The sequence below is a fragment of the Bos indicus x Bos taurus genome, chromosome 18 (genome assembly GCF_003369695.1).
Source record: "Bos indicus x Bos taurus breed Angus x Brahman F1 hybrid chromosome 18, Bos_hybrid_MaternalHap_v2.0, whole genome shotgun sequence".
NCBI lineage: Eukaryota > Metazoa > Chordata > Mammalia > Artiodactyla > Bovidae > Bos > Bos indicus x Bos taurus.
The window spans coordinates 11,427,365-11,452,090 of record NC_040093.1 but is presented as its reverse complement, the minus strand read 5'-3'; the positions used below and the strand labels follow the sequence as shown (position 1 = coordinate 11,452,090).

At 53.3% G+C, this 24,726-nt stretch overlaps 1 protein-coding gene across 8 annotated transcripts; it reads right to left on the bottom strand.

Moving 5' to 3' along the window:
- Nucleotides 1-5,324: 5,324 nt before the first annotated feature.
- On the bottom strand, nt 5,325-22,860 carry MEIS3 (Meis homeobox 3). Of its 8 annotated transcripts, none has more exons than XR_003506451.1 (14): nt 22,282-22,860; nt 20,430-20,605; nt 20,064-20,223; nt 19,910-19,960; nt 18,636-18,686; nt 18,306-18,455; nt 15,367-15,478; nt 15,031-15,179; nt 14,021-14,097; nt 13,733-13,791; nt 13,552-13,635; nt 12,913-12,982; nt 6,318-6,439; nt 5,325-6,088 (listed from the first exon to the last, which is right to left on the bottom strand). XR_003506451.1 is itself a non-coding variant. In XM_027515335.1 (13 exons), the coding sequence occupies exons 1-12, from the start codon at nt 22,291-22,293 to the stop codon at nt 12,933-12,935; spliced, it is 1,131 nt and encodes a 376-aa protein (XP_027371136.1). In that variant the 5' UTR covers nt 22,294-22,860; the 3' UTR covers nt 5,325-6,439; nt 12,913-12,932. The 8 variants fall into 8 exon arrangements, 6 of the variants coding, with proteins under 6 accessions (XP_027371136.1, XP_027371137.1, XP_027371138.1 ...); XR_003506452.1 differs by having other exon boundaries at nt 6,318-6,426; XM_027515335.1 differs by having other exon boundaries at nt 5,325-6,439.
- Between the last annotated feature and the right edge of the window lie 1,866 nt (nt 22,861-24,726).

The window sequence follows — 24,726 nt, the reverse complement described above, 5'->3', positions numbered from 1 at the left end:
AATGTCTCTCCATATGAAACTGCTTAAATATTAATAAAACCCACCCAATGTAATGGACCACTATGCAGACATGCCGAACAAAAGCAGGCTTTGTACTGACACAAAAAATCTCTAAGTTATACTAAGTGAAAGCGAGCAAGTTACAGAACCGTGTGTCAGATGATCCCATTTTTTGAAAAATGGAAACATTTTGTGTGCGTGTGTGCGTGCGTGCGTAGTCGTGTCCAACTGTTTGCGACCCCCTGGCCTGCCAGGCTATGGTATTCATGGGATTCTCCCAACAAGAATACTGGAGCGGGTTGCCGTTTCTTCCTCCAGGGGATCTTCTCAACCCAGGCATCGAACCCACATCTATTATGTCTCCTACATTGGTAGGCCGATTCTTTACCCCGAGCCACCCACCAACCCGGGAAGCCCTTTGCATACGAAGAAGCCCTTTGTTTGCATTTGCTCACGTAACTGAATAGCATTACACACCAGCTGTAACAGATTCACAGCAAACTTAACTAATGGTCATCTCTGCAAAGGGGAGGGAGGGAGAGGAGGGGTGGGGAGGCAGGAAAGAGAGGTTTTCTTTTTAAATGTATTGAGGTCCAGTTTACATACAATAAAATGTCAGTTCATTTTGGCAAACACACCTGTGTAACCACCATCCCAATCAAGACAGAGCATTTTCAACACTCCAGAAAGTTCCATGGTTCCTGCCTCTTATGGTCAGTGTCTCACGCCAACCTCAGCCCCAGGCTGATCTTTTCTCTGTCACCATTTATTAGATTTCTCTTTTCTAGAATTTCACATAAATGGAGTCATACAGCATGTCCTTTTTGTGGTATTCCATTGTCTGAATATGCCACAGCCTCTTCATTCTCTAAATGTTTGGGTTATTTCCAGTGGGGAGGTACTATTTATGAAATAAAGTTGCTATGAATGTTCACATGTAAGGTTTCATGTGGACCTGTTTTCATTTCCCTTGGGTAAACACTTAATGACCGGAATTGCTGCCTTAAGTAATTGCTACACTGAAGGTGAGTTATGTTTATGTTTAAAAGAAACCGCTAAACAGTGTTCCAAGTGGTTCATTCATTTACCTTCCCTCTCACAGTACGAGTGTTCCAGTAGATCCACATTGTGGTTTTTAATTTGCATTTCTCTGTTCCCTGATGACAAATGATGACGTGGGGCATCTTTTCATGTTGGATATTTGGATCATCTCTTTTGTGTAGCACCCATTTATATGTTAGATCTATTTTCTGTTGGGTTGTCTTTTTTCCCCCTCATTTGCAGAGGTTCTTTAGATAGTCTGGATACAAATGCGTGTTGAATGTCTGTACTCCCAGTGTCTTTTTATTTGTGGTTTGCCTTTCTATTTTAACGATGTCTGTTGAAGAGCAGAAGTTATTCGTCTTAACATACTTCAGTTTGTCCAATCTTCCTGTACAATTAGTGTTTCTGTGTCCTGTTAAAGATATCCCACAACTATTTACTGAGCACGTATTATGTCCCGGGCTGGAGAAGGAAATGGCAACCCACTCTGGTGTTCTTGCCTGGAGAATCCCGTGGACAGGGGAGCCTGGTAGGCTGCCGTCTATGGGGTAGCACAGAGTCGGACACGACTGAAGTGACTTAGCAGGAGCAGCAGCAGCAACTGCTCTAGCAATCTGGACGGGAAGTCTAAACTTGGCTCTTAGGAAGCTTTCCGCCGCAAACACTTGCACGCATGCGCAGACTGCGTGACGTGGTTCTGTGCTACTTGCTTCGGCTATTTCTCTAGAGGGGACTTTACTGTGATGCTAGTGCCATCCGAGGCCTCAGGACCCTTGTTCAGACCTTTTTCAAGATCCTGCATCTTATGCTTTGGTAGTTCTATATTTTTCCAAAATAGGGCGCCCCAAATCGTATGAACCTCAGGCCCCATAAAACCTGGATCTACCTCATTATGACAGAAAATTCGAAGCCACAAAGACTCTCATCAGTTGAGTGATGGCTGAGTAAATTTCGCCCTGGAGCTCTCCTTGGTTGTAGAAAAAGCAAAGTCTCCACTCAGGGTAGACTCATGGACTCAACATGGACTAGGGGACTCACCTCGTGGTCCAGTGGCTAAGACTCAGAGCTCCCAATGCAGGGGCCCTGGGTTCGATCCCTGGTCAGGGAACTAGGTCCCACGTGCCACAAACAACTATGAGTTTGCATACCACAACTAAAGATCCCACGTGCCACAACTAATACTCGGTGGCACTAATACTAGCCAAAGTAAAGAAATAAAAATAAGTATTAAAAAAAAGAAAATGGACTCAGGAGCCAGATGATCTAGATTCAAATCCTAGCCCTGCTACATACTTGCTGTGCAACCTTGGACAGGTTACCCAACCTTTCTGGGCATCAGCTGTTCCATCTGCATAATGGAGGGTAATGAGAATATCTTTCTTGCTGGATTGTTTCAAAGATTAAGTGCATCTGAAAAGATTACGTGAATCCATATATGTTATATAAAACGCTTAGAACAGGACCTGGCACATAGTTAGCATTATTTGGGTGTTTGCAATCACACCAAAGTGCATGCAACTTCACCTGGAAATTGGAGAGAAATACAGATGGTTCAAAGAGCTTCCCAGGTGTCCCTAGTGGTGAAGAACCCACCTGCCAATGCAGGAGACGTAAGAGACACTGATTTGATCCCTGGGTTGGGAAGATCTCTGGAGGAGGGCATGGCCACCCACTCCGGTGTTCTCGCCTGGAGAATCCCATGGACAGAGGAGCCTGGTGGGCTACAGTCCATGGGGTCACAAAGATTTGGACATGACTGAAACGACTTAGCGTGCATGCTTGGGCACAGATGGTTCAAAGGAGAGGACATTCTGCAATCGGTGCTCAAGACTTCTGACAAATGCTCTTAACTTTTGACCCAGTGCTTGTACTCTTGGGAATGTACCCTAAGGAAATGGCCAGGAGTTTGGGGAAAAGCATAAGGAAAAGGCAAGTGCAAGGCAGGTCCATCAGAGCGCTGTATAGGACAGAGGGAATCATGGTCATGGTCTCGGGGGAGGGAGGCCTCTGTGTCCACTAACCCAGGGGTCAGACGCACCTGTAGTAACTGGAGTGTGTCTGTGTTTGGATGCTTTGTGCAGAAAGCATATAGGCTCTGCCTCCATTCACGATGGGACTCATCGAACTGACCTCATGCTCAAAGCCTCTTGGGTGTGGCATTCCAGAGGACTTTTTTCCCCTTCTTATCACTTTTTCCAGCTTTTCTAAATTTTATATAATGGAGAAAACTTAAAAAAAAAAGAATTTCTGCAAAAAAAGAATATGCAAAGATGTTTGCTATTATGCTATTGGAAGAAAAAAAGACCAGAAACAGCCCAGAAGTGGAATAGGAAATAGGCTTTTTAACAATCATTAGAATGGCACACCAAACAAAGCGATATTTCACAGCTTCCAGCAAATTTAATTTAGAAAGAATTTAGAATGACCTGGAGAAATACTCATGATTAGCTACAGAGAAGAATTAAATGAAGAGGACACACGATGACACCCAGTAAAACCCTTGGGCTCACATAGAAGACTCGCAACATGTCCTCTTCTCCCAGGGTCCCCCCTACACACACACACACACACACACACTCACAACTGCTTTGGCCAAGGTCATTGGTGACCTCAGTGGTTAGTCTTTGGTCTTCATCTAGGTCATCCTCATCTTAATAATAATCAGCAGCCAATGGCTCACTCCTTTTTTCCCAGGACTAACCTCCTTTTCGGAGAAGGCAATGGCACCCCACTCCAGTACTCTTGCCTGGAAAATCCATGGAGGAGGAGCCTGGTGGGCTGCAGTCCATGGGGTTGCTAAAAGTTGGATATGACTGAGTGACTTCATTTTCACTTTTCACTTTCACGCATTGGAGAAGGAAATGGCAACCCACTCCAGTGTTCTTGCCTGGAGAATCCCAGGGACGGGGGAGCCTGGTGGGCTGCTGTCTATGGGGTCGCACAGAGTCGGACAGGACTGAAGCGACTTGGCAGCAGCGGTAGCAGCAACCTCCTTTTCCCACCCCCAATGCCAAAGCAAACATCTTCTCTAGGATCAAGTGCGTTCTGCCATTTCCCTGCCTGCCACAAGCCAAGGGTTCAGCACTTTATCTTCAGGTGCCATGTAGAAATTGGGTGGTGCTCTCACTTCTTAAAAGTCTGGCCCTGGGACTTCCCTGGTGGTACAGTAGTGAACACTCCACACTCCCAACACAGGGGACCTGGGCTCAATCCCTGATTGGGGAGCTAGATCGCACATGCTGCAATTAGAGAAGGCTGTGCATCACAAAAAAAAGATTGGCCCTATTTCCCCAGATCCTTTCCCCACGTCCCTGCCCTGGCCTATCACCCCCGAAACCCACAGGAGAAGCATTCCTTGTCTTGCCCAGCTTCTGCTGATTTGCTGGCAATCTTTGGCATTCCTTGGCTTGTATCTACACCACTGCAGTCCTCCGTCTTCACGTGACTGTCTTTTCCTTCTGGAGTGTCTGTCCATGTCCAAATGTTCCCTTTTAATAAGCAACATTTTTATAAGGAACATATTAACAGTCATGTTGGATTAAGGCCCACTCCCCATGACCTCATCTGAACTTGATCATCTGCTAAGACTCTCTTTCTAAATGAGGTCACGTTCACAGGTGAGGATTTCAGTGTATCTCTTTGGGGGACAGAATTCCACTCATAACACCCCCCAGTCCACTTTCCACGTGGCAGCCTGAGCGGCAAAGCGCAAACCCAATTCTGTCCTTTGTCTGCTCTACATTCTTCCAAGACAATGGCATATTATCAGCCATGAGCCAGAGGAACCTTGAAAATACTATGCTGAGTGAAAGAAGGGAGACTCAAAAGACTTCATGTAGTATAATTTCATGTATAATCAAAAGATTCACATTTATTATATTTTGCTTAGTAAGAAATGTCCAGAACAGGCAAATCCATAGAGTCAGAGAAGGGATCGGTGGTTGACTGGGACTGGGCGTTGGGATGGGGAATCAAACGTGAGTGCTAAGTGGTTGAGAGTTTATTTAGGGAGTGATGAAAATGTTCTAGAATCGACTGTGGTGAGGGAAGCACAACTCTGTGAAGACACCAAAGGCACTGAACTATACACTTTCAATCGGTGAATTTTATAGCATGTGAATTATATCTCATTAAAGCCACCCAGGTGGCGCTAGTGGTAAAGAACCCGCCTGCCAATGCAGGAGACATAATAAACGTGGGTTCGAGCCCTGGGTCGGAGAGATCCCCTGGAAAAGGGCATGGCAATCCACTCTGGTATTCTTGCCTGGAGAATCCCATGGACAGAGGAGCCTGGTGGGCTACAGTTCGTAGGGTCGCAAAGAGTCGGACACGATTGAAGCGACTTAGCAGGCACAAGGCTGCTATCTTTCTGGCTCCCCAGCGCCCTCTGGAGGAAGCCCGGGCTCATTGCCTGGTCCTACATTCTAGTGCGTTCGCGCAGGACGACCCCACACTGCTGTGGACACGAAACTCACAAGAGGCTACAAAGCCACACAGAGAGAGATTGCTGTGTACAAGGAGGTCCCCAGTTATAAAGACTCGCTTGGCCACAGGATCCCACCCAGACACATCCCCAGACACAGCTATGGACCATACCAGGTAGCCCCGTGGCCTCGTCCACCATCCCAGTCAGACACCAAGGTGGGCATTCTGCCAGCTGTTGAGAATGTGTATCTCAATTGTGCATTCCAGAATCGGGCAAGTTATCACACGATGGGTTCGGGGATGCCCTGGGCCATGGTGAGACACATCTGAGCAGAATAAAAACTGATCACCTGAAATCCACGAGGCCCCTCTGACTGATGGCCACGGTGACATTTGAGGTCTTCAGAAATCAGCGTTAGCTCAGATACCAGTGTCTGGAAGTCCCTGAAGGTCTGATTATTTCTTTTCCCCCAATGCACAGTGACCCTGGTCAAAGGCTGTAAGTCCCTTTCGGGAAAACTGGTAAAAAGATTAACGGTATGAATTTGGGTCAGAGTACTGGGGTCCTTCCTTGAGGGGTCCTGGTCTCTCCTCATTCAAGAAGTCCTGTATCTGTGACCTGAGGATTGATAGAGGAGCTGTGATTATCCGGTTTTAGGATTCAGGTTTGACTTTGTTTCACTAGACCCAGAACTCTTCCACGCATACAGACCAAGTAAGAACTTAGTGGACAGGGCATCTATTTTCCCCTTAAGAGTGTCAAAATCAACTACCAGGGCCTCTTCTGATCGCTGTTTGCGGGACTGTCCCTCGTGGTGGCCACGCCCACACGCGGTGGTCACGCCCACCTGGCCTTCGGCTGCTCGGTGCCACGTCTTGGTCCCAGCCTCCCGGATCCGATGATTCCCCACTGCATTTAAGTTGCCCAGTTCAGGGGCGGCCACCATGAGGTCTGGTCTGCAGAGAAGAGCTGCGGTGGGGACACAGCCAAGGCTATGGACACACGCAAGGTGGTCCCCAGTTACAAAGACCCATCGTGCCCCACAGTCCACCCAGAGGCTCGTAGTTATGGACACACGCTCACACGGAGGCATACAACCTATATCGAGGGACGGCGTGACAGCCACAGCCATCACGCAGCCCTTCATCAATGACATACATCCCTTTCAGGAACAGGCTCGGCGGCGGACGCAGTCCTGGTGGCAGCCACTACACCAGCAGCCACGCACACACACACACACACACACCACCACCCGGACCTACTACCACCCGGCATGCAGGCCACGCCGTAGACCCGTTAGAGTCCCCACCTCCCTGGGCCCGCCCACTCAGCAACACCCACCCACTGCACAGCCTGCCCCAGAAAGCAGTTCAGCTGGTTCCTCACCCCAGGCAGTGGGGGAGGTATTTTTAGTTACAATTAACCTTCCGTCCAATTTCTCTTCTCCCCCATGGCACATTCAATTGGTTTAATTAGAGAGGATTAAATGAAAGGTATTTCCAGTCGGCGCTGGAAAAGGTGGGGGAGGGGGAGAGAGAAGCGTCCCCTCCCCCACTTGCCAACCCCCAAGCTGCCCCCTCGCCAGCCAGGCCAGGTCACAACAGTGTGAGAGCTTCCCCTCGGAGTTGCTGTCAGCTTGGCCCAGCCCTGTGCCCTCCCTCTAATCCTCCCGTGTGTGTGTGTGTGTGTGTGTGTGTGTGTGTGTGTGTGTGTGTGTGTGTTCAGACACGACTTCCCAGACTCTTGGCGATCCTATGGGCCAGGCTCCTCTGTTCATGGGATTCTTCAGCCAATACTACTAGAGTGTGTAGCCATTTCCTTCTCCAGGGAATCTTCCCGACCCAGGGATCAAACCCAAGTCTCCTGCATTGCAGGCAGAGTCTTTACCATCTGAGCCACCAGGGAAGCCACTGGAAGTCCTTCTTGCTGTCTAGCTCACATCCATCCCATTTCAGTCCCCGAAAGTTTGGGGAGAGACAAACTCTAATCACAGTCACTGAAACAATATCTGACTCAGAAAGCAGTTTGTGGTAGGCCCTTTAAAAATCATGGATTCTTAGAATTAGTATTATTTTTTTTTAATGAGAGGCAGTGAAGCAAGTGGTTAATGCACAGGCTTCTGAGCTGCCAGACTATGCTGGTTAGAATGGCAACCTCCACTCTCCAGCTCTGTGACTCCGGGTGAACGATTTCACCTTTCTGGGCCTCAGTTTCTTCATCTGGGAAATGGGGTCAGTGATCACACCTCCTCCTGGGGTTTAGTGTAAGAGTTTACTGAGTTGGTAGATATAAAGCTCCTAGAACAGTCTTTGGTTGTTTTAGTCGCTCAGTCATGTTCTTTGGAAGGAATGATGCTAAAGCTGAAACTCCAGTACTTTGGCCTGATGCTGGGAGGGATTGGGGGCAAGAGGAGAAGGGGACGACAGAGGATGAGATGGCTGGATGGCATCACTGACTCAATGGACATGAGTCTGAGTGAACTCCGGGAGTTGGCGATGGACAGGGAGGCCTGGCGTGCTGCGATTCATGGAATCGCAAAGAGTCGGACACGACTGAGCGACTGAACTGAACTGAACTGACATGTCCAATTCTTTGTGACTGCATGAACTGTAGCTCTCCAGGCTTCTCTGTCCATGGGATTTCCCAGGCAAGAATACTGGAGTGGGTTGCCATTTCCTTCTCCAAGGGATCTTCCCAACCCAGGGATCAAACCTGCGTCTCCTACATTGCAAGCAGTTTCAGGTAAATAAATGAATGAAAGAAGCATTGGCACTCCACATCCCTACCCTGCTCTGCTTCTTAAGACACCCTCAGCTTCTAACAGACTAAATGATGTGTTCATCATGGGTCTTCCCCACTAGGATGTGGACCTCCGCCCCAGGGCAGGGTCTCTGCCTTGTTCACTGATGAGCAGAGGGTGAGTGCCCAGGATATGCCTGCGGCCCGGAGGAATGAATGATGAGGCAAAGCAACTGAGTCTCAGAACTACAGAATTGCTTTCTCTGCTCTCCACCTGTTTCCCAGGCACCTGCTGGGTGTAAGGTGCTGTCTGATGCTCCAGGTCACTGCAGTGACGGAGAAAAACAAGTTCCTGCCTTCCGGAAGGGCTGAGATTCCAGCCAATAAGTGTTAGTCACGCAGTCGTCAATGACTCTTTATGACCCCATAGATTGTAGCTGGCCAGGTTCTTCTGTCCATGGGATTCTCCAGGCAAGAATACTGGGGTGGGTTGCCATTCCCTTCTCCAGGGGGTCTTCCTGACCCAGGGATGGAACCCAGGTCTCCTGCATTGCAAGCAGATTCTTTACCATCTGAGCCACCAGGGAAGCCCCCAAGGAGATGGGCAAATAGGTGATGGAGAGAGTTCCAGGGAGGGGCTGACAGTGGTCAGGGAAGGAGCTGGTGAGAGAGAGTGGTGAATGGAAGGGGATCCTTTGCTTTGGCTGTTCCTGTGTCTTCACAGAGCTGACCTGTGAGCCAGGAGGGTGTCCCAGGCACAGGGAAGAGCCAGGACAGATGCCCCGAAGGGGGACGGAGTTGGTCATTTACCACAAACAAGGTCCAGACCTAAGCATCTTAGAATCCACACTGGCGTCTTGGGAACAAATGCAGGACCATCTGACCCCAGAATCAATAGCAACTGATGTTCAGATGAAGTGGGCTCCCAGGTGGCGCTAGTGGAAGAACCTGCCTGCCAATGCAGGAGGTATAAGAGATGCAGGTTTGATCCCTGGGTCAGGAAGATCCCCTGGAGCAGCGCATGGCAACCCACTCCAGTATTCTTGCCTGGAGAAGCCCACGGACAGGGAGCCTGGAGGGCTACAGTCTATAGCATTGCAAGAGTTGGACACGACTGAAGCACGTTTGGATGGGGCACGTTTGACCCATGACCACCTCATCCAGGGCCGAGTGGCTCTCCCTGGAGCTGGGCAGCGAGTGGGCAGAAGACATCTGCTGAGCGAATGAATGAATGAATGAACAAAGTCTCCTTTTACAGTCTTAGGATTTGGGTCTCCTGGGTCATGAAATCAGGCCCGGGAACTCTGCCAGGCCCCTTCACACCAGTCATCTCAGGCCTAACGCAGCCTTGGACAGAGAAGACCCGGGGCCCCAAGCCTCAGTTTCCTTGTTTGCACAGTGCAGCTTCTTAGGAGATGTGTGTGTGTGTGTGTGGGTGGGGGGTGGGGGTGGGGAGGCGGCGCTTGAAGGAGGCGGTGAGGGTCTCGACATGTCTCCAAGCCTGTCTGAGATGTCCGAGTGTGTGTTGCATGGCTGGTAAGTATCAGAGTGGGGATTTGAACCCAGAAATGGTGGGCTGGAGTCTGGATTTGTGACCTCCCTGCTGTCTGGCTGTTTCTGAGGAGAGTTCTGGGCAAGTCTGCTTCTGGAACTTTGCCTGGGTCACCAGCGAAGCCCCCTGCTTGACTGTGTGTGTGTCAGCCTCTGCCCCAGTCCTGTGGGCACGCTGCACACGGGTGTGACATGCTGGGAGTCTGGGAGAGTGCGAACACTGGTGTGTGTGAGCACAAGTGTGAACGAACTTGCGTGTGTGTGAGTGGGAGCTTTGTGGTGTGAGTGTGCGTGTAAAAACCCATATGTAGGTGGCTGATCTGTGGCTGTTCCTTGAGCTCCCCAGCACACATGTGTGTGTGTTTCCACATCTCTCTGCATGTTTCCGAATGTACTCGACCCCCAAGGGGGTGGGTGAGGAGGCAGATGCCCCTCCTCCTAGGGAGACAGGTCATCGAAACACAGAAAGAAAGGAGGCAGAGGGCTCAGAGCAGGGGCTTGGGGTGGGGAGACAGAAAGTGAAAAAGATGGAGACAGAGCAAAACAGAGTGTGAGGAACAGAGCTAGTGTGGCGCCCGCCTCGTCTGTCTTCTCTGGGGAGGCAGCTCTGATAAGCCGAGAGCACCAGCTGGCTCAGTCTGCCGGTCAGCAGACTGAGTCTCTTCAGTGACAAATAACAGCCTCTGCCTTTGGTGAGCATAGACCACCTGCCAGGTGCCCTTCTGAGCACTTCCCTCGGGAAATCTCCATGAACCAGCACAGCCATCCTATCAGGCAGATAACTGCACTCCCACTCCGGGTGTGGACACTGAGACCCAGCAAGGTGATGCCACCTGCTCTATGCACCACAGCCATTATGTTGCAAAGGCAGGATCTGAACCCACATTGGTCAGCACTGCTCTCAATGGGCAAGGCTCTTCACCTCCCAGGCTGTTCATCTCCCAAGGGGCAGATGGAGAAAGTCATCTGTGAGCCACCATGTGGGAGGTGGATGCAATAGTCCTTCATCCCTCCCTCTATCCACATCTCTTTCTATTTGAGTTTGCAGCTCCCCACACACCCCCTGTAAGGGGTTGACTGTATTTTTCTTCCTTTGAATCTGGGCTGGCTCTTCATATTTCTGGGGGTCAAGAGAAGATAGTGAGATAAAGATGGACCAGATCTGAGCCAGGGCCTCAAGAGACCACGGGCCCCTCTGTTCTCTCTTAGGGTCCAACCAAGCCTGTATTCTAACTGAACAAACCAAAGAGCCTGTTGGTCTATGTCACCACGCAGCCCAGTCATCCCTGTTGTCCCCACTGCCCACCAGCAGAGCCTCCTTGCTGACCCGTGACTGGGCACAGATACACAAGAGAGCCCTGTTGAAGCCACCAGAACTGCCAGCGGAGCCTAGTACACTAACCCATAGAAAAATGAGCTAAAAATTAATTGGCCTTTTGAATCATGAAGCTTTGGTGGGGTCTGTTATATGGTGAGAGCTGACTGATACACGCGGAGGGCCTGGGGAGAGAGCAGGGGACAGACTATCGATTATTGTTATAATTAGTAGCTCATGAGCTTCACACTATGAGAATTTGAATCCTGGAAGAGACCCACGAACTCAGATTGGTGGCTTTTTAAGACTTTATCATTAAAAAAAAAAAAAAGAGAAGACAACAGAAGAGGGAGGTAGGGGGAGAGGGGAAAGAGGGTGGCGGGCTGGGAGGATGAAGGGAACCTCCCCAAATGTCAAATCCAGGTGACCTTCCTTCCCTGATGGCCCCAGCCCACCCCCAATCCCTTCTCTGTCCTGGGGGTCCCCAGCCAGTATCTTCTGCAGACCCAGGCCTGAGATCTCAGCTTGGGTTTTGGGCAGAGGTGACGGCACAGTGGGGTGCAGGGCCGGGAGGCCTTGTCTTTGTCCGTGAGAGACCCTCAAGTGGGCGCTCAGGCCCCTCATGTCACAGCAGGGTCCCAGGGAGGTAGGCGTTGAGTTGGGGGTAGGGGGCGTAGGAGGTGGGCCAGGTGGTAACCAGAAGCAGGTAAGAGCCTGAAGCGGTCACAGTCCAGAGGGTGGGGTCTGTGAGGAGGAGAAGGAGAAGCCTAGTCAGGAGGCAGAGAGGGATCTGGACCTCGATCAGGCCTTCTGTGCCATCAACCCTAGAGGGAGAGGGACACAGAGAGAGAGACAGAGGCAGAGAATCGGGTCAGACATGGAAGAGGGAGAGAGACAGAGAGGAAGAAATAAAAAAGACAGGGAGGCAGTCAAGATAAAGAAAGTGATAGAGACAGGCGAGAGGGACGGACAGAGCAGGACAGAGAAGAAACATAAAGATAATCAGAGATGGAGATGTGGAAAGAGAAAGAGTGAGAGAAACAGAAAGAGAAAGGAAAAGGCAAGGGTTAGGGGGAGAGAGAAGAGTGGAGAGAGAAGTCGGAGGAGAAAAGGCAGCTTCCTGGGGCAGCAGGGGGAGATGCTCCCTCCATCACTGCTGTCCCAGAGGTCCCCAGGGACCAGGGCCCGCCTGTCCATGGTTGGTCAGGGCAGAGCTGTGACGCCCATGGGCCCGCCAGGCCCTGAACAGACCTGTCCATCTCTCCTCTCAGGCTCAAGCTTCCAGAGTCCTCCATATGTCAGCCCTAGCGGGTCTCCACTCTCATCTCCCAGCCTTTCTATGGGTCCTGAGTTCATTATTTACTCATTGACTTACCAACCTCAGGCCAGCCCAGTCCTTTGTTATGTGGGGTTGTGGGGGAAGAGGGGTGTGGCCCAAAGGACTGTCTCATAGCCTTTGCATATACTGTTCCTTCCTTTCTTGTATCACTCCTCTTATTCTCCTGGTCTCAGCTCCAAAGTCCCCTCCTCCAGGAAGTCCTCCCTGAACCTCCCAGCCTGGGTCCAATGCCCCCTCCGGGCTCTTCCAGTTCCTGGGTTCCCTCCTTCCAGCCCTGCTTACTGTAGGTCATTACCGTCTAGGGACAGGCCTGTCTGGACTGTGAGTTGCACAAGGGCAGGGCTGAGGTGGCATAGTCACTGCTGTGTCCCCAGCACCACCCAGCACAAGGCTGGGCACCCTGCTCTGGGTGGGCTCACTACGGGAGTCTGAAGGTCTTACAAAGGGTTGGGAGTAGCATAACCCCCAACCCAATGTCCCTAGACCTAGGACACTCACATTTCTTCTGACTTCAGCCTCTATAGATAATGCCACTCTCCTTCTAAGTTCAAACTCATCCCCATTGATCCTGGAAGACAAAAGTGGGGTATTAGTGGGTGTTCCCCAGACACCTCCATATGCTCCCCTCTCCCTTCTTTCCTGAAGGGAATCCTCTATCAGGACAAACTGAGTCATCATTTAAGAGTGTGGTGGTGGTTTAGTTGCTAAGGCGTATCTGACTCTTGCGACCCCGTGGACTGTAGCCTGCCAAGCTTCTCTGTCTGTGGGATTTCCCAGGCAAGAATACTGGAGTGGTTGCCATTTCCTTCTCCAGGGGATCTTCCTGACACAGGGATCGAACCCGTGTCTCCTGCTTTGGCAGGTGGATTCTTTACTGCTGAGCCACCAGGGAAACCTGTTTAAGAGGGTGCTGGTCCTTTAAGCAAAAATGGAACTTTCCGCTGGATGGGTGAAGTCTGGAAGAAGCAAACTCTGGGAGGAAAACACGGAGCAGGAAACCTGTGTTTGCATCTCCAACTCCCCTCTTATGCAAATGAAGCATTTCAGCACCGTAATCCAAGAAGGAGGGGCATCATCTTGTTTAGGGGTGGGGCCTGGTGCCCTGGGTGTGGCTTAGTTAAGGGGGCGGGGCCTTACCTGGAGGCCTGACGGTCACGTGTGACTGAGTTTCGGTGTAGCCAGCCATGGGCTGGCCCTCTGGGCTGAAGGCTGCACCCTGCCCTGTTGAGGGATGCAGGCTGAGCCCCAGGATGCCTGGTCCAGGCTTCGGCACTCCCCTAGAAACATGAGGCCCTCTCTCCCCACCTTCTCCCTGTACCTGTGCGGTTGGATTGATCGATCATTGGTTGCACGATGCGACGCCGGGCGTTAATGAACCTGGGAGGGGGTCATGGAAACGGAGGAGGGTGCAAAGAATGAGTAGAAGAGAGGCCGAAATGAACACAGAGAGACAGAAAGCGAGTGGGCTGGAGAGGACAGATAACAGGGGCCGCCGGAAGAAGAGAGGCTCTGAGGGGCTGCGGGGCCTCCTTCAGCACCGCGGACAGCGCCCGGCCTCCCACCCCGGGCAGGCCCACGGACCGCCCAAGCCTCCTGTGTCACTCACCAGTTATTGACTTGCAGGATGGTGAGCCCCGTGTCCTGCGCCAGCTGTTTCTTCTGCTCCTCTGAGGGGTACGGGTGCTGTAGCCACCAGCGAGAGTTACCCGGCTTGCCTGGCTGCCCTTTGATCCCCAAGGCCTGGCCTGCCCAGGTTCCCCAGGGGTATTGGCGAGCCCAGGTGGGGGCAGGGCTGGGAGAGCCACCATGTCTAAGCCTCTATGCTCCCCGGAGCCCAACGGAGGCAGGCAGAGCCAAGCTTTGGGCAATTACCCTTGCATCACCTCCTCCCCACCAACCTCTTCCAGCAATTAGAGGCTAATCTGCCAACTCTCATTAGGGAGGTGGAGCTGGGGTGGGGGTGAGACTCCACCACTCCGGGGAAAGGAGGCAAAGCCCAGCACCAGCCCTTGCTGGGTCCATTAGGTCCTTGTGTATGTCTCTCCCTGTCCCAGTCTCTATCCTTCCCTATGTCTGGCTGGCTGACTGGCTCTCCCCCTCTGTGACTCAATCTCTCCTTGTGTCTCTCTTGCTGATTCAGTGCTCCCTAAATCTCCCCATCCCTATCCTCATTTCAGCCTCCCCTTGTCTATCTTCCTGTCTCTATTTTACCATCCCTCTCTGAGAGGCAGAGGGGTGCAGCGAATAAGGCTGAACTGCCGGCATTTAAACCCACTTTGGGCTGTGAGACCTCGATCTCCTCATCTGCAAAATGGAGCTAATAACATCCCTGCCCTCAGAAGGATGTGTTTGGCTGGATGGTGGATGATTGACAGGCGGGTGAATGGATGGGTGGGTTGGAGGGGAGGACTGAATGAGTCAGGAGTCCTTAGTGGCACCCGGCACACAGGTGGCATCCACAGATGTTTGCTCTTGTCAATTCCCATCTGCTTGAGAGTCTCTCTCAATTTCCCCCCTGCCTCAGCCTCCCATCTCCAGGTCTCAGTCTCTATGCAGTACCATCCTGCACCATCTCTCTCTCTGCCCACCCCATGCCCAGGGCCCCAGCACTCTCACCGAGAGGTGCTGGAACAACCAGGCTCTCATGATGTTGGTGGCCACCTTGGGGAAGATCCCTCTCTTCTTGTTCCGCCGCCGCTCCTGGTCCAGCTCCTCGTCCTCTCCCCCAGAGCTGGGAGAGGCCACGCTAGTGTCCAGTCCATCTCCTGAGTGGGGAGAGGGATGCTGTGCTTGTGGACAGGGAAGTTGGGGGGCCAGAGGGACCCAGAACCCTCCTCTGAGGCACCACACCATACCCCAGTGATCCTTGCCCCTCTGGAAGTCCTGCCTGCTGTCTAACTTCAATCCTCAGCCTGACTCCCACCTTTCCCCTCTGCTTCTCAAGTTTCTCACCTTGGTCACTGGAGTTGTCCCCACTCTGGGAGGCCAGGCCCCCGCTGGATGGACCTGGGGTCCCCAAATGTACAGACCCGCTGTCTTCATGGTCTCTAATCCATGCAGTATTCTGGAAAATAGAAGTTGGAAGTCAGTGTCAAAGCTTGGGATGCAATATGCAACAGCAACTAAGACCATGGGCTCTGCAGCTAGGACTCCTGAGTGTGAAGCCTCTCTCTCTAACTGTCTCTTTGCTGTCTTTTTCCTGACCTTGGGCAAGTCACTTCACCTCTCTGTGCCTCAACTGGAAAAACAGAAAGCAATAACCGTCCAGCCCACCCCCTCCCAGAGTGTGGTAAGGACTCAATGAGTTAATTTATGTAAAGGCACATAGCAACCGTTCAGTGAAGATGAGCCTGTACAGATCTCCCGAACCTTATCTGAAATCCTTGGAAACCAGCACTGTTGCAAAATTCAAAACTTTTCACAGCTTTCAGCAGTAAAACCAGTGCACATTGCCGTGTATTTCCTAACACCCACAGCAGGGTATGGGGCGTAACCTCGTCATCAAACTCATTAACATTTCTGCAGCGAAATGGATGAATATTTAACTAAGTGGAATAAATAAAGGCTATAAATAGCCTCTCATTAGTTCAGGTCAGATTTTGCTGCCAAATGAGTTTGCACTAAACTTAAATGGGGAAAAAAAAAACCCACCAACATTCAGTTTTCAGAGATTTGGGGGGCTCCAAATTACAAATCAGAGTCCAGGGCCATATTTTCTTTATCCAAACTCCTACATGTTCTGAGGAATTTGACGATGCATTGAATTCACCTCTGTCCCAGCTTTGGGTCCTAGGAGGCCTACCAACCCATATAGATACATCAAGAAGCATCGAGACTTTGTCGTTCAATTGTTGGGAGGCAGCTTGGATGAAAATGGGGGTGGAAACAGCCACAGGCGGTTGTTGAGCCCCAGGGTGATCCCTTCCCCTGCTGAATGTCCTAGACCCTGCCCACGGCTTTGTCATCAGTCCCCGAGCCCTGCAAATAACCCAGAGTGGATGTATCATCTGTGTTCTGCCAGGGCTCAGCCTGAAACACTTGGTAGCATAGAGAAGTTTCCTCTGGGCTCAGAACATCTGTGCAGAATTGAGAGTGTGTGGGCCTTGGGGATGGGTTGTGTGCAGGCTGTAGGATCATCAGGTCTGAAGGCTTTTGAGCATTGTTGAAACTGTCACCCTCCCCTTCTGGCGCTGGATCCATTCGGATGCTGTGGGTACATGCGTGTTATGTCGCTTCAGTCATGTCCGACTACTTGTGACCCTATGGACTGCAGTCCACCAGGCTCGTCTTATCTATGGAATTCTCCAGGCAAGAACACTGGTGTGGGTTGCCATGCCCGACCTAGGAATCGAACCCATGTCTCTTATATCTCCTGCATGGGCAGGCAGGTAGTGGACCTGATGCTGTCCTGAGTCTGCCATGTGGCATGTAAGTGTGAACGTGATTATGTCCCTGCCCATCATGGCAAGGGCGTCCCTGGAGAGGAGGGGTCTGTGATGTGGTTGTCACCTGGGTGGAGCTGAGACATGTAGAGGTGTTTGAGCATGGTTGTGTCACTCTCGGAACTGGCCAAGTGGCTGTATCTGACAAGGGCAAGGCTACGTTTAGTTTTCTAAGCTTGTGGCTTTAGTTCGAAGGGCCGGGAGTATGTGTGGTTATCCTGATTCCTGCATGAGCTGCCAGGCGACTCCATGATTCTCTGTGTGTGGAGGGAGGTGTCATGGCCATGGGAGTGTGTTGGTGGCTGAGTGACGATACGGAATATGACTGTGCCTCCGAGGGAGTGGCAACGGATCAGCACACGCACAGGGTGTGCCACTGAGAAGATGTGTATTATGGGTTGTTGAGCTTCCCTTGTGGCTCAGCTGGTAAAGAATCCACCTGCAATGCAGGAGACGTAAGAGACGTGGGCTTGATCCCTGGGTCGAGAAGAGCCCCTGGAGAAGGGAAAGGCTACACACTCCAGTATTCTTGCCTGGAGAATCCCATGGACAGAGAAGCCTGGTGGGCTACAGTCCACAGGGCCGCAAAGAGTCGGACACAACTGAAGCGACTTAGAACACACACTCATGGGCAGAGGCTCACCTGTGACTTCCGTCTGCACATGCTCAAGTCTATGCCGTTGGGGTGCGGCTATGTGCCTGTATCTGGGGGCAGGTGTCGTGTTGTATCATTGTTGAGTGTGTCGATAGCGTGACTGCCTTGTGGGTGTGGGCCTCCTCAGGATCTGCATGGCTGTTACCTGGGTGCTCAAGTCTATGAAACTGTCATCTGATAGCATCTGAGACTGAATGGATCTGAAGCCATGTGGTCATTGACTGGCAAGGTGTGTGTCCACGCCAGCTGAAGTCCGACTGTTAGGGCATTGGGGTAACGTGTGTGTGCATGTGCGCAGGCACTGTCGTTGCTCTGGGTCTAAGTGTGACTGCAGCTGAGTTTGTATGGCAGGAGCTGGGGCCATTTGGGTGGCTATTTTGTGCCTGGGGTCTGTGCACCATGCGCACACACGCACACATACTCTAGAACGGCAGTGTCTCGGTCAGGCTGTGAGATCTATGACCCTGTTATGCCGCTGGGCTGTGTGTGTCTAAGAGTGCAGTGCATGTTATCACCTGGCTGTGAGTGTACTGGTTTGTGTGGCTGTGTGTGAACCTGTGTGGGTGTAGCCCAGTTCACAGCAGGTATCTGCAGCTGTTGGGGTGTGTGTGCGTGCTTCCGTCCAGCTGTACCGCAGTCTGTACAGCTGTGGCATAGTCAGTGCGTGTTCCATGGTCAGGCTGTGACTGGCTGTGCCTGCCTGAGGCTGTGTCATAGTGTGCATGACCCACCCCCAGCTCTCTGGGCATGCCTTTGGTGGCAGGGCAGTGCCTGCTGCCCCATGCCGAGCCCACCTGGTCTGGGAGGCTGGGGCAGGAGGCCGGGTAGTCGTCGAGGTCTTCTCTGCAGCTGCTGTCCCGATCCTCGATGACCAGGTCGATGGGCATCTTCCCCTTGAGGCAGGTGATGTAGCGGTGACAGAAGTTGTCGCACAGGTCGTGGACCTGAGGGGGCACCGGGGTACTGGGGGGGCCACCCGGGGGCCAGGGCTGGGGTGCACAGGGGTGGGGGTGGCCTTCTGCTTCAACTCTGGTAGGGAGAGAGCCTGAAGGAGGGGTGGAGGGGGCAAGAAGGGGAGGGATGGGGGGCAAGGGAGGCCGTGCGGGGAAGTGAGAAGCACTTACCTTCTCCAGCTCCAATAGGTGGAAGCGGAGCACTTGAATGGCCTGTATCATCTGAAAACAGACAGAGGAGGGGGGAGAGGGAGAGAAGAAGGGAGGGAGACAGAGAGAAGGAGGAAGAGGAGGAGGTGAAAAAAAGAAGGCAAGGAGGAGGAGGAGGAAGAACAGAGGCAGAGAAACAGAAAAAGTGCATTGGATGACAGAGAGGAGTACAAAGAGAGCAAAAACCAGTCGACAGAGGCAGAGAGAAATTGGCAACAGAGACGGAGACCCAGGATTAAGGAAAAGGCAGTGTGAGATTGAGATCAGACATAAAAAAAGAGAAGCAAGAGGCACAAGAGACAGAAGAGGACTCATCGCAAGAGGGGTGAGCTAAGGTCAGCTCTCATAAAAACACCGTATCCTTTGCCTGCGTGGCTTCTGATCTAGGGCCCACCCTTCACCTGAAAACTACATTTCCCAGAGTCCTTTGCCAAAGGGTTCAGCCAATAGGAAGCCCTGGTGGGAGCTGGACCAGGAAAGGAAGGGACAAGCTGGGGTACTTATGCCTCTCTCTGCCTCTCCTCTCCTCTCTTCTCTTTCTCTCCCTTCTCTCTCCTCTCCTCTCTCCCTTGCAGCCAAGTGGTTTCATTTATTTAGGTGTGGACTCTGTTCTGCTGACTGATAGAACTAGCTAACTTAATGAGTCCCCAGTCTGTGCTGAGCATTGACTCAGTATATACCCACAATGGGGCTTCCCCGGTGGTGCTAGTGGTAAAGAACCCTCCTGCCAATGCAGGAGATGTAAGAGACGTGGGTTTGATCTCTGGGTCAGGAAGATCCCCTGGAGGAGGAAATCCTACCCACTCCAGTATTCTTGCCTGGAGAATCCCATGGACAGAGAGGAGCCTGGCAGACTGACTCCAGTCCATAGGGTCGCAAAGAGTTAGACACGACTTAAGCGACTTAGCAGGCACATACTAACAATAGCCTTACACAATAGAAAGTATTACTAGCTACACTTTACAGATGAGGAAAAAGGGCCCAAGGAGGTAGACCTGCTTGCCCTGGATCTAAGAACTAGTACGTGTAGTTGGGATCTGAACTCAGGCCATCGAATCCCTGTTCACAAACTCTAAGCTACACTACACTGCACTGCAAATGGCAAAAATTATCACTATTTGAGGATGTGGGTCACGTGGTCTCCTCTCTGCTCCCACAATCAACCCCAGGGCTACGGAGGGTGGAACAGGAGACCCCCTTGGAGGAGGGGGTGTTGGGGAGGGCCCAGGTCTCACCAGATTGTCCAGCTCTGGGTTGGAGGAGAAGAGGGGCCTCTCGGAGCGGACCTGAGAGAAAGAGAGAGGCAGAGGAGGGCACATCCTATCTCCTGCCCATGCCCCCCGCCACTTCACTGGCTCTCCTGGGACACCGCGGATGGTGGGTGCCCACCTGCTTGGCAAAGGCTGCAATGTCTTCATTGAAGGAATCGGAGGAGCAGACGTCACCGCCCGGGGGTGTGCCCAGCCCAGTCCCAGCCCCATCACGGGGAGAACATGTGGCCAATTCACATTTCTCAAAGACCAGGGCTAGCAGCGGGAAGAGCGGGTGGCTGGGGGAAGCAGGAGGAGAGAGGGTTCATGAGGGGTTGGCGGGGGTGGGGTGGGGCTGGGAGGTATGGTGCAACCAGGAGGTGGACAGGAGACCCAGAGGAAAGAGGTGGAGAGACAGACGCAGAAGGAGAGAAACATATCCAGAGAGACAAAGAAACGGGGTTGGGGGGCGCATCCCGAGAGCCCTCAGCCTCGTCCCACTCACCCATAGATCTCATCTTTCTCCCTTCTCAGGCCGTCACTGTCCAAGCCCGGGGGCTGGGGAGGCCGGTGGGGGCCATAGGGCCCGGGGGCTCTCGGTGCCGAGGACACTGCCTCCGAGAAGCCAGCCAGGGCTGCGGTGCTGTCCACGATGCCAGGGTAGTGGGGCAGCTCATCGTACTGGGGGGGAGGTGAGAGGGGAAGCCCCAGGGAGGTGTCAACACAACAAGAAACTTCCCTACCCTCTCACCCAGGAGATGCCCCCGCCCTGCCCAGCCACCTGCCCTCCTGTCTGCATAGAGCTGTCTGGGTGGGACCGAAGGCCCCATCCTCAAGCTTTCACTTGGACCCATGGACTGTGAGAAATGTCCCGTCAGAGATTCCCGATGTATGGGCAGGAGGGTCCAGGGGAGAGAGACTGACCCAGGTCTCAGATCTGAGGGTCAGGGCGTCAGGGATTGGCTGGTTGGTAACTGTCAGCTTCTCCCAGAGTGAGGAGGGGAGAGAGATTCAGAGAGAAGGGGAGAGAAGAGAGAGACTGGGAGGGAAATGAGAGAGAGAGAGAGAAAGCTTAGAGGGAGGGAGAGAGACAGAGAGAGAAATGTTGGGAGAGGGTAAAAAAAAAGGCAAAGAGAGAAAGAGACAAGAGATAAGGAGAGATGCAGAGACAGAGGGAAGAGTAGAGAGGGAGAGAGATACAGAGAGAAGATACAGGAGAAACAGGCAAAGGGAGATGGGGACTGAGAGGCAGAGAAGGAGAGAGAGGGGAGGGGAGAGAGAGGAGCAGGAGGGAGAGATTGATTTTTGCTCATGGACACTGCCTGTCAAAGCAGCGCATTGTTTGTACACAAATGTACGCAGTCTCCCCGACTTCAATTTCATTTCACAGACCAGTATGCATGTCTGAGTGCATCTTAACAACTTGTCACACTCCACTCCCCATGTGAGCCCACCACACACACACACACACACAGAGCCAAAAGCCAGGCTCAGGAACGAATGAATGAATGAATGAATGAATGAAGGCATCAGACATTTAGCACAGTGCCTGGCACACATTCAATACACACTTGTTGAAACCAAGTATAACCCAGCACAACCACACAATCCCACTTGTGCCGACCGCCCCAAAGAGAAGCCAAGCTTGAGATTTCTCTCTCCTATCATCACAGAAGCAAGCGCACCAGGGGAAGCCAGGGAAACCTGAAGGCACCCAGGTCCCACCCTTTCCTTTGAGGGAGAAACTGAGGTTCGAAAAGGCAGAGAGACTGAAGAGGGGGGAGTTCCAGCGGTCCTGCCGGCGCGGAGGGCTCTGAGTGTGTGTCTCTGCCCTCTTCTCCTAACTTCTCCTGAGTCCTGAAGTTGAATCCAACTGCCCCCCACCGCTCATCGCGGCACATCTTAGGACGTCCGGGAATCCTGTGGTGTTCCTGCACCACCCCCTCCCCCCCCGACTCCCCACCTCCACTTCCAAAGGTGCATGCTCACCTCTTCGCTGACCTCTCATCCCCCAGGACCAGGAGAGAGAGAATCCCTTGGCCCTGCCTGACCAGACCCACCTCCCCAGCCCTGTCCCCACCCCTAACCCTCCGGGAGGACTTGGAACAAAAGTAGACGTGGGAGAAGGATGGGGGAGGGCAGAAAGAGAAAGGGGGTGGGATAAAGGGCCTGGGATGGAGGGGGAGACCGGGGCAGAGAAGGGGAGACTGAGGGGCAGGGAGAGGGGACGAAACGGCGGAGGGAGCGCGCTGGGCTGAAGGGGGCCACAGCTCCCCAGGGAGGCGATGGAAGGATGGGAAGGGGGGTGGGGGTGCGACGACCGACCCGGGCGCAAGATCGCCCGCCCTCACACCTACCCTCCGGGCCATGGGCTGATGCCGGCGGCAGCTCCCGGGTCCCTCCAGGGCCTGGCCGGCGGGGAGGGCGCAGCCGGGGGCAGCGGCCCCAGATGGCCCGCGGTGCCGACGCCAGGGGGTGGGGCAGGAGGCTGGGTGCCCGGCCCCCCCACCCCCACCGCTGTCAGCGGCAGGCGCCCGGCAGTGCGGAGGCTCCGAGCATGGACCCCCAGCCTCCTGCCCCCGCGGGGGTCACGGCCAGGGAAGGGGCGAGCAGGCGAGGGAGGGCCGCCCGAGGCCCCCTCCCCGGGGCCCCCAGCCCCTCCCCCGGGTCCTGGGAGGAGGGAACCAGCCCGAGACCCGGGGACCGCGAGGCGGGGGACAGAGGGGCGCCGGGGGGCCGGGCCCGGGCGGCGGGGGGCGGCGAGGGGCGTGCGGCGGCTCCCAGCGCGGTGCGGGGTCCCGGCGTTGGCGGGCCGGAGGGATGCTGGCGGCTCCGTCTCGCTCTCTCCCCCTCTCTCGGTCTCTCCCTCTCTCTGTGGTCACATCCGGAAGTTCCACAGCGGAGATGCTTAACCCGCTGTCCGCCGGCGGCTCGGCCGCGGGCCGGGCGGGGCGGGGCGGGGCGGGGGCGTCCGGGGCCCTCTCCCCTCCCCTCCCTTCCCCCTCCGCGCTCCCGGGGGCTGCGGACGCTTTCGGGGGCGGCTTTTTGTATGGGAGCCTCCGTGCGTCTGGTCCGCCCGGGTCCCCACCCCTCCGACCTCCCTCTCTCCGCGGCGCCCCCTCTCCCCCGACCGCGCTCCGGTCTTCTCCGCCTTCTCTCCCTCCCGGCCGCCCCGGGTCCTTGTCTGTCTGTCTGTCTCTCTCCCCTTTTCCACCCTTCCCCGTCTCTCCGCATTTCCCTGCTTCACTCTTTTCCTCTAGATCTTCAAGTCTCTCTGCTTCCTGTCTTTCTCTTTGTGTCTCTGTCTCTCGCTGTGTCTCTCCTTTTCTCTCTCCCATGTCTGCCCCCTGGCCATACATCTATGCCTCTCTCCCGACCCCGCAGACTCCCAGAGGCCCTCTGATCAGCCCCCTTCCCGCCTCACCCTTTCCTTGCTCTCTCTTTCTCCCTGTCTCTCTGTCTGACTGTGAGACAGATCAGAGGAGAACCAGAGGCTGGAAGTCACCAAAGCCCTTTTTCTACTTTCTCTTCTTGCTCCAGACTACCCCTCCCCACCCCCCAACTTCCCACCTCTGGGAAACAGGGACACTTATGTGCTTCCCTGAAGCCATCCGTGTGTGTGTGTGTGTGTGTGTGTGTGTGTGTGTGTGTGTGGCCTTGGCTGTGTCTGTCTGTCTTGGCTGTGTCCGATTGTTGGTTCATGCCTGTTATGGGTGTGTTGTTTCTGTGTATGAATATGGTGAGTTTGGGGTGTTTAAGTGTGTGTGCCTAGAAACCTCACTCTGTCCCTCTGCCCACTTTTGACCTCTGCCTTTTGCAAGTTTCTTAGCCTGTATCCCCCTCAGCGGTTCTCGGGAGTTTGTGATGGAATCCCCGAAACTGAAGGTTAAGATGTGGCTGGTTACACATCTGCTGGAGATCAAAGGATTCCCCGGAGGAGCCTGGGGCCCAGGCAGCCTTTGAAACTGGTGTTCTAGTGAAATAAAGAAGGTATCTGCAACAGAAGTTTATTGAGCACCTACTGTGTGCTGGTTGATGTTCTGGAGATGTCACAGGGAGCAAAAGACAACCTTTCCTGGCCTCCTGGCCCTCACATGCTCCTGGGGATGGTGTGGGGGAGAGAGAAGAGTCAGGTATATAAATGTGTAAGTATAAAGTCACATCTGGAGGTGATAAGTGCTCTGAGATGAAGCAGAATAAAGACAGGAGATGACAAAAGCTGGACAGGTGTCATCTGAGCAGAAACCTGAAGAAGGGGATGGAGGGAGCTCTGCAGGTGTCTGCCTATCATGCCAGGCAGAGGGATGGCAGGTGCAAAGGGCCTGGGGCAGGAATGTTTTCCAGGCCAGCGAGGGCAGGAGGGAGAGCAAGACCCCTGGGATTCATTCTCTCACTGGCGTTTTCTACAGTAGGGTCTTTGGGGAAAAAAAAAAAAGATGGCATGTGTTTTGTTTGTTAATTTTTAAAATGTATTTATTTTCGCCTGTGCTGGGTCTTCACTGCAGTGTGCGGGCTTCTCTTGTGGAATGCGGGCCCAGTACTTACAGCACTCCGGCTCAGTAGTTGTGGCTCATGGGCTTAGGTTCTCCGCAACATGTGGAGTCTTCCTGGACCAGGGATTGAACTGCACTGGTAGGCAGATTCTAGACCACCGGGCAAGTCCTTCCATGTGTTTTTTCTTAATTTTTTTTATTCATTTTATTTTTGGCCGTGCTGCACCTTCATTGCTGCACGCAGGCTTTCTCTAGTTGCGCCGAGCAGGGCTGAGTCTCCAGTTGCGGTGCGTGGGCTTCTGACTGCAG